The 9,247-nt window shown below is 51.1% G+C and overlaps 1 protein-coding gene across 1 annotated transcript; it reads right to left on the bottom strand.

Moving 5' to 3' along the window:
* Window positions 1-2,028: 2,028 nt before the first annotated feature.
* On the bottom strand, window positions 2,029-8,659 carry EIF4A3 (eukaryotic translation initiation factor 4A3). Its single transcript, XM_039568496.1, has 12 exons — window positions 8,450-8,659; window positions 8,191-8,263; window positions 7,333-7,399; window positions 6,422-6,484; window positions 5,885-6,017; window positions 5,131-5,211; window positions 4,696-4,837; window positions 3,790-3,928; window positions 3,227-3,342; window positions 2,618-2,725; window positions 2,405-2,532; window positions 2,029-2,229 (listed from the first exon to the last, which is right to left on the bottom strand). Exons 1-12 carry the CDS (start codon window positions 8,613-8,615, stop codon window positions 2,213-2,215), a joined length of 1,233 nt encoding a protein of 410 aa, XP_039424430.1. The 5' UTR covers window positions 8,616-8,659; the 3' UTR covers window positions 2,029-2,212.
* Window positions 8,660-9,247: the final 588 nt, after the last annotated feature.

Raw genomic sequence — 9,247 nt, 5'->3', positions numbered from 1 at the left:
CGCAGGGCCACACCTGCCCTTGCTGCTCGTGTTCTTGTCCAGGAAGGTGCGAGATTTGCAGCTGTGCCCTGCAGAGATGGCAAAAGCAGAACTCTTCCCAGCATGTGGACAAGGAGTTGCAAGGCTTTATCTGTACTCTTCTTCAGGGTCTGTGGGGGGAGAGTTCCTGAACTGTGCCACGAAGTTGCAGAATGAATGTAAAAGCCCCTCGAGCTTGTGGGAGGGATCAAAGAGAGGGAAAGGGAGGGGTCAAGATGACTTTTAATGAAATGTGGGAAATTGGTGTTTTAGGGGCTAAAAGGGGCTGGTCACGTGGCAGCAGGTTGCTGGTGCACGTCCTTGTCTGGCCATGCTGTTAACCCCATCTCTCCCTTCCATGGAAGAGGGGGTTCCATTCTGTCTGCACGTGTGCATCGAGGTCAAAGTGCCAGGGACTGGACTGGGACCTGGGGTCACAGGAGCTGCACGTTTGGAGTGGCAGCAGCCTGCAGCGAGGTTGTGTCACTTGGACAGTGAGCTGGATTTAGCCAGCAAGTAGAGTAAGGGGCCTGGGAGCCTGGTGTTGGAGCAGCTCAGTCTGGGCTGGACACATCTATTTTTGCATGAGGCAGCTGGAGGGACAAGGTCTGGGCTGATCTGGAGGGTGTGGGGCTCAACTGGGATCCTTTTTTTATGTGTGACTCCGTCTGTGGATGCAAAAGAGGCTCTGCAAGGGCCCGTTAAGGATAGACGCGTGTCACAAGGCCAGCTGCTGAGGGCAGGCACAGTGGGGATGTGCAAGGGTGGGCTGAACCCGCGACTGCACTGCAGCTGTGGGCCATGCTCATGTGCTGGTTACTGGAGCAGACTGGTGCTCCAGAGGCTGGATACTAGGCTGGATACTAGACCGGATGAGCTGAGCCTCCTTGCCCAGGTACTGGAGGGATCCAGAGCCTGTGTATTTCCCCTAAAAGCCCGTCACGGTGACCAGGAGGAGGGGCAGAGTGAGGGTGTTGGTGCTGTTGTGCCAGTGCTGAATGTGGATGGATGGTGTGAGCACATTCCATGTGTGTGCCCAGTGGGAATGCTGGCTCAGCCTTGCTGCTGGTGGCACACAGGGGCATGAAGCTGTAGTGGCCTCACCTCCATGGGCACCCCCTTACAATCAGTACTCCTAGTAGAACAAGCTTAGTATTTCCCATCTCCTGTCTATGTGCCAAGAACATCAGGTTGGTGCACAGAGTGGGTTCAGGGAACTGAGGAGCTTCACCAGGAGAATACACAGGGGCATAAAGGAGGTGACAGCTGCTTTCTCTGCCCTGGGCTACTCCACTACTGCTCAGGAAAGGAGTTCTGAGGGATGAAGCAGATGAAATGCTCAATAAAGGTAATAATTCTGTGCCAACCGTGCTGTATTCAGGCCTCTCTGAGCATGCAAAAATCCTGATTTAGCAGGAAAAGCACAGAGCAGAACACAGTGACTGACCTCTGGCCAACTCCTGCCTCACAAAGGGACATAGCAGAGTGAGGTAGGAAAGCCACATGGAAGATCCTACAGCTGGCAAAGTACAGCATCCTGCCAGAGAGAGACACAGGGGAAGGTATAACGAGGTACAGCAGCAGAAAGAGGTGGAGAAGGTGACGAGACAGGATACTTGCTGCTCCTGTTACTTCAAGAAGTGCCTGCCCAGGTTCCTTGGGAGGGGAAATCCTCATCTGGAGCAACAAGTCTGGTGATTTCTGGCTCCAGAAAGCCATAATCAGCAGGAAATTTCTGGCTATCTTGTAACTCAATTTTCCTACGGCAGGCTCGGGCCAGGCCACAGATTTTTCCTGTAGATGTCTGATCCTTAAAGGTTAAGGAAACGAAAAGTACATCAGGTGGCACTGCACAACAATAATGAAAGGGTAGCGAACAGGAAGCCCTGCATTTTATGAACCCAGATCGGGGGAGCGTCCAATGTTTCGTTTCATTATGCTAGCCAAGTATGGCAGTACCTCAAAACTCCCTGCCTGTAACTATGCTGGGTTAAAGTAATTAAGCCCAGGTTATGGTAAAAGTTCCTTTTTTTATTGAAAAACATGGGTGGGAGTACAGACAATATATTTACACAAGTTCCCAAGTGCAGCTCAACTCAAGAACATACGACTGAAAATATGAGAAAAGGATGTGGGTCCAAACCAGAATTACGGAGGGTACCAAATGGTACAACTTCCTGCTACCCACGGACCTTCAGATAAGATCAGCGACTGCAACGAGAGAAAATCAAAAAATTCAAAGTATGAACTGAGTGTGCTGAGAGCCACAGCCCAGCAGGACAGCACAACACTGCTGCTCCTGGGTTCTTGCCGGAACCAAGCATGTGGCATTTCTCTCCCGGGTGCAGCACAGCAGCTCCCCGCGGGAGGAGGGAGGAGCACTCACCGTTCATGGGCATCTCGTCGATCTGGGTGGAGTAGTACTGCTCGATGTCCCGCAGGATGCGGATGTCGTCGTTCTTCACAAAGTTGATGGCGACGCCTTTCCGGCCGTACCTGCCCGAGCGGCCGATTCTGCGGAGGCACGAGGGGAGAGGGAATGGAGGCACCGTGGGAAGAGTCCCCCAGGCACAGGGCCCGGTGGGAAGGCCCAGCCTACCTGTGGATGTAGAGCTCTCTGTTGTTGGGCAGGTCGTAGTTAATGATCAGCGACACCTGAGGCACATCCAGGCCTCGAGCCCAAACGTCTGTGGAAATAAGAACGCGGCTGCAAAGAGAAAGGCACAGTTAGGACTTTTCTGGGAACTCCCAATCTCCAGCACACAGCAGCCCCTGCTCTTCTGTGTTCCCCCCTGCCCACAGCACATCAGCAGCACCCACACTGTACTGCATGGAAAGCTGTCTCTTGAACTATCACCAAACTTCAGTCAAGACAGGACCAACACAGCTTGGATCTTTCAGAAGGAATAATGCTCCCAGGTGTTTAAAATACAGATTAAATACAAATTAAAAATTTTCCCTTGATGTATTTCAAATGCAGCAACTCCCAATGTTTTCAGCAAAACAAAACAGACTAATTCTACACCCAGAAGGATGGGCATCCCTCCTTGGAAAGCGGCAATTTCCCAACCCTTCAACACCACAGGGGAGAGATGCAAATCAGAGTTCCCCCTAACCTGAGCTGAACAAAGCCTTGAGAGGAGAGGTATTATGGGCTTCCCTGCCCTGAGGCAGCACTGATGCAGGCAGCGCTGTTTGGGGCATTTACCTTGCGCCAGATCTGAACTCTTTCATGATGGACTCTCTCTCCTTTTGGGGCATGTCCCCGTGCATGGATGAAACTGTGAAGTTGGCTTCCCTCATCTTCTCTGTGAGCCAGTCGACCTGTGAACACAGCCTGGGTTAGCTCTTTGTGCAGACAGCCAAACGCAGGAGCTGAGCTCCAGAGTGATTGCAGAGATGAGCTGGTATGGACTGAGAGACACTTCCACAAGCATTCTGAGACTAAGGGAAGTAAATAATCCTTACGAACACCAGATGCTTTCAGGGCTCCACAAGCCCTGAAAGGACAGGAATAAAGAGCATTTATTCAGAAAGTGTGGTTCTGCTCCAGGAATTACAAGCAATTAGACTGAGCACATCATTGAGCGCTACTTCTCTAAAAAGGCAATTCCTGTCAGCTGTATCACGTCTGCCTCTGTTGTTTTAAGTTAGGCACATCCCATGGTCCTACTGAACTATTTCCAAATGGAGCAGCCAGACTCCTTAACTAACCCAGCATTGTTTGAGTCACCCTCAGGAAGAACCATGCCCCTCTGATGGCCCCTGTACCTTTCTCTTGGTGTTACAAAAGATGACAGCCTGGGTGATGGTCAGTGTGTCGTAGAGATCACACAAGGTGTCAAACTTCCACTCTTCCCTCTCCACAGCCACGAAAAACTGCTTGATTCCTTCGAGGGTCAACTCATCACTGTAGGGAAGAACACCACAAGCAGGTGAATAGCAGTTAGAAGGGCTGGCTGTGCTTCACCAGACACCACCCCTCTGCCCTGTGTGCTGTGGGTTGCTGGGTCCAGACAGAGTCCCAGCTTCTAGAAACTCCTGGGAAAATTCAGAAGGGCCTTGACATGACCCGTTCAGCAGACACAGGAACTGCTCTGCTCCAGCCAGCCAGCTCCAAAGCGGAACATTTCTGTTCCCAGCATTTTTACATTCCAGCTTCTTGATGAGAGAGACTGAAGAGTCTCAAGAAGCTCGAATATACTAAATTGGGCAGAGTAAGGGCTCAGGCAAGAGGGAGACTCCTCCTGAGTTACAGTGCACAAGGACCTGTGACACCACCAGATGTAAGCTATGCCTCCAAGAACATCCAGGATCAGTCAGCTGAAAGGTTTTTTAGCCTGCTATGTAATAGGAAATTGTAACGGGAAGCCGAAAAAAATCCTCTGGGGAAGCCCAGGAACTGGGCAAGTGTGAAAGATAGATTTCCACAAGGAGAGACTGCTATCCCCAGGGGAGGGTGAGAGGACAGCCAGGCTGAGCAGCAGCACGCAGAACTGGACAAGTCAGGGAGACAAATCAGCCCTTGCTGGCAAACAGGACATAAGCACATCTGCAAACACTCGGGAATGGTGAGAAGGAGCATGAGAGACTCTCTGTGCATTTAAACCAGTTAACTGTGAACCAGTAAACAGGACCAACTCAGAGTTCCTGCTCTCTCCAAGGAAACTCACTCACCGTTTCACCAAGATGCGGATGGGGTCTGTCATGAATTTGTTGGTCATTTCCAAGATTTCATGTGGCAAAGTGGCACTGATCAGCACCACCTGTGTGGCTGGGGGCAGGTATCTGTACACATCATAAATCTGCTCCTTGAAGCCTGCAAATCAAGCCACACAGAACAGTTAGCACATCTTTCTCCCAAATATTGTCTCCTTTCACAATCTGACCTGGAATTCAGTAGTGGCTCTGTACTATGGGATGAACGTAAATGTGTCAATCAGTAACATCAGACAAGGCATATTATGTAGTTTAACTCATTACAACCTGTAACTAACTGTAATTGCCTAACTTTTTAAACTTTAAATTTTAGAAGTGGGCCTGCCAGCTGGGACACTTTGGAATCTCAAAGAGGCAAGGAGAAAGCAAGTAAAAGGGAGACAAATGTCTTACCTTTATTGAGCATTTCATCTGCTTCATCCAAAACCAGCATTTTGATGGCACGAGTTCTTAAACTTCTGCGACGAATCATATCTGTAAGGTTTCACTTTGTGAGATGAGAAAGCTCTGAAAGCAAGTGAGCCCATACTGCACTCATCACTGTCAGGGCATTTGGTGGAGGAGGGACAGATGTGAGAAATACAAAATGCCAGATGAACTTTATGTCAACAGAATCCACAAATCCTGTTTGAGAGCCAGCCCAGTTCAGCAGCTGCTGATTTTTGTTTGGTTTTTTTTTTTCCCCCCACTTGTAGGAACTAGGTCATGTTCTCCCAGTGACAGGAGCTTGTGTAAGGGCTGTCTGTTTCTCAGAAGATGTGAGCTTGAATGTAAATGAAGCAGTAAATGTTCAACTCTTCATGCAGTGAAACCAGAAGGTACCAGCTGCAAGTGCACCTGATCTAACAAAGACAGAGCAACCACCAGGACACAGAAAATGTGGACCTAATTTTGGCATTCATGTAGGCCTGGCTCCTATCCCCTCGAAGATTCAGGGACTGTAATACTTCTTCCTTTTTCCAAAGCCACCACATAAAGAGTCACCTCAACAATGAAAAGCAAAACACAAGCAGAGAAAATGAAAATACCATCACCACGGATTTCCCTCTAGACTTTCCCAGGTGCAAGGGCAGTAAGTTGTTACCTTGTTACACTTCACACTGATGTTACATTAACACTGTTGCAGTAAATATCACGATTTGCTTACCAAACACCCGGCCTGGGGTGCCAGCCACCACGTGCTGCCCATAATCCAGTTTGCGGATATCCTCCCCCACGTTGGTGCCCCCGATGCAGGCGTGACACTGCACGTTCATGTAGTCTCCCAGGGCGAGAAGCCCCTGTGTGGGTACAAAGAAACGGCTTCATCACCCCGGCTCTCCTAAGGCTGCATTTGTGAAGAGATGCAGGTCTGTGCAGCCACGCTGTGGGGTTTTTAAAGATGTCAGCACAAGGAGTTAGATGGATGTTTTTAATCTTGGTTACCCACACCTCCACAACAGCAGGCCTTAAAACACTGGGAACTCAGCTCCTCAGGGATCACAACTGCTTTAGAAGTGCTGGCCTTAAAAACTCAGGGCTGTGCAAAAGAGCAAATGGCCCTGTATCAGATGATACTTTGTTATTTCTCTCAGGAACAGAAAGAAAGAGCGGAAGCTGCGTTTTGAGCTCTGCTAGGGAAACACCAGAGCCCTGGCCCCAGGCCTTGCCAGTGCCTTCCAGACAGGGATTGAAATGCTCCTACCTTCTGAATCTGCACAGCCAGCTCCCGAGTTGGTGCCAGGATCAAGGCCTGTGTCTCGCGAACCTGGTTAAAACATGGGATCACATGGAAGTTAATCACCGACCAGAGAGCCAAGCACGCAAGAGATGATGGATCTCACACAACTGAAGCTGTGAAATGTCACAGCTGAAGGATTTGTCACAGAATTTTGTGCTAAAAAAAAAAAAAAAGGTGCATACATTTCTTGCAAAACAGAAACAAATTTCAAGCCCTTCAGTTCTGTGTGTTGGGTTCAGATAAACACCTTGCACAGCACAAGGATTCCAAGGCAATGTTTTAGTGTCATCTCTGAAAAATATGATGAGCACTTTACAGAAATGAAGCAAAAGCTGTCCTTTCCACTTGCAACCTTTACTTTTATGTCCCCATACAGTGACAGATAAGCAACAAACTAAGCCCATGGAAAACCATCCTTATATTCAACTGCATCTACACATCCAAGTTATAAACTACTACTGGATGGACAAGATACCCCTGAGCAGAACAAAAGCAACAGCTGTCAGTCAAAAATCTAGGTTTGATTCTGTGCAACGTGTGGCAACTGTTCAGAGAGTTTGAGGATGCTGTTAGGACTGCCTGAAGACCATTCTGCTTGCTGAGAGATTAACTCAGCCCTAACAGGTGAAAGAGGTCAACTCTTAAAGCCAACTTTATGATTACAAGACTTCATCTGAACTTACTGTGCCAGACCAGCTTTAACAGTTAAATTGTTACAGAGTCTGGTGGAGTTCTCAGTCAGAATTTTGTCACTGTCCATAATCAAAATATTTCAATGTAAAGCTTCATTTATTCACTCCTAAAGAATACATTTTTATGATGAAGGTCAGTGATTTAGTAAAAATTATTTCTAGCATGTGCTGCTATGAAATTACCTGTATATCCAGGCATTGTAGAACAGAGATGGAGAATGTTGCTGTCTTCCCTGTTCCCGACTGTGACCTGAGAAACAAATGTGTGGTGAATACTCTGCATGTCTGGACAAACAGTACGGCAATTTCAACACATTCCACCCCTCTGCTCTCTCCCACCCCTCCATTGCAAAGAACTCAACAGTGCCAGCAAAGGCTTGTTATGATAAGAGCATGATCTGCTGTCAAGCAGCTTTGAGAACTGCAATATCAGGGATAGAACAGTCCAGGGCCCCCAGCTCCAGCATGTTCACTCCTTATCAGACCAGCACTTTAACTTTCTGCCATCTGTCATACATACAGCTTTGTTCAAGTAAATGACAGATAAGCCCATGCAATCTGCCAGGCTAGTAATTCCCACTAGTGACCAAGAAAGTATTTCTTCAGTGGGATGCATATCCTTCTTTGTCTCTAAGACATAATATATTTTTTACAGTAACTAAACCTAATAAACTTTGGCACTAACAACTGTTACGATCACAGCAAGTTAGGCAGTTTTGCTTGTCACATCATAAAACCATAGAATAGTTTGGATTGGAAGGGAACTTAAACAACATCCATCTCCATCCCCCCTGCCATGGGAAGGGACACCTTCCACTAGACCAGGTTGTCCAGAGCCCCATCCAGTCTGGCTTTGAGCACTTCCAGGGATGGGGCATTCACAGCTGCTCTGTCCAACCTGTCCCAGGTCATTCCCCACACCCTGCCAGGCACCAGCTCAGGCCCACGGGTGGCCAATCCCGCTTCCAGCCTCAAGGCAGGGAACGTGACCGACATCCCCCGCGCCGCCACGGCCCCGGCCCCGGCCCCGGCCGCACTCACTGGGCGATCACGTCCCTGCCCTTGATGATCTGCTTGATGGCTCGCTGCTGGATGGCCGACGGCTTCTCGAACCCTGCGGGGGCGAAGGGACACGGTCAGGGCAGGCCCCGCCACCGGCCGGCGGCGGCCGCACGGCGCAGGCGCGACGCCGACATCCGGGCGCTGCCACGGGCCCCGAACCCCTCCTTCCCCTCAGCCGGTCCCCTCGGCCCCGCGTCCCGTGCCCCGCGTCGCTTCCCCCTCCGTCCCCGCCGCCCACCGTAGGCGTAGATGCCGCGCAGCAGGTCCTCCCGCAGGCCCATGGTGTCGAAGGTGGGCGTCACGTCCACCTCCTCGCTGGTCTCGAACTCCACCTTGGTCATGTCCTCCTCCTTCATGAGGCGCTTCCGCGCCGAGCTGCCCGCGGACCCCGCGGACCCCGCCATGGCCGCGCCGCCGCCGCACAACGCCCGCCGCGCGCGCCCTGCGCCGCCACTGCGCCTGCGCGGGGGGCGGGCGGGAGCGGCGCGCGCCTGCGCGGGGGCGGGGCGGGAGGGCCGCGGGGCGCGCCGGGCGCGTGCGCGGGGTGTGCGCGAGGCCTCGGGGCGCGCGCAGGGACCCACGGGATTGCCGGGGCTCGGAAAGGGCCCCGGGAGATCGCCCAGCCCCGGCGACACAGGAACGCGTCCAGGCGGGGCTGGGGTGGCTCCAGAGAGGGAGACCGCATGACCTCCCCGAGCAGCCTGTTCCAGCCCTCAGTGCAAAAAAGTTGTTCCTCACGCTGAGGTGGAACTTCTTTTTTTAGTGTGTGGCCATTGCTCTTCGTCCTGTCGCTGGGCACCACTGGAAAGAGTCTGGCACCATCCTCTTGGCACCTGCCTTTGAGATATTTGTATGCATTGATGAGATCCCTTCAGTCTTCTCTCCAGACTAAACAGGCCCAGCCCCCTCAACCTTTCCTCATGAGGACGGGCCAGTCCCATAATCATCTTTGTCGCCCTCCGCTGGACCCTCTCCAGTAGCTCCTTTCTTTCTTGCCCTGAGGAGCCCAGAACTGGACACAACACTCCAAATGTGC

The sequence above is a fragment of the Corvus cornix genome, chromosome 3, assembly GCF_000738735.6.
Source record: "Corvus cornix cornix isolate S_Up_H32 chromosome 3, ASM73873v5, whole genome shotgun sequence".
NCBI classification, from domain to species: Eukaryota; Metazoa; Chordata; class Aves; order Passeriformes; family Corvidae; genus Corvus; species Corvus cornix.
This window is presented reverse-complemented; position numbering and strand designations above follow the sequence as displayed.

What these genes read in the sequence shown, in the direction of transcription:
- EIF4A3 (XM_039568496.1), bottom strand. Translation starts at nt 8,615, where the DNA reads ATGGCGGGGTCCGCGGGGTCCGCGGGCAGCTCGGCGCGGAAGCGCCTC. An exon ending in TGGCTGTGCAGATTCAGAAG is followed by an intron (nt 6,018 to 6,421) that starts GTAGGAGCATTT and finishes GTACCCACACAG; the next exon opens with GGGCTTCTCGCCCTGGGAGA. An exon ending in AGATGAAATGCTCAATAAAG is followed by an intron (nt 4,838 to 5,130) that starts GTAAGACATTTG and finishes CTTGATTTGCAG; the next exon opens with GCTTCAAGGAGCAGATTTAT.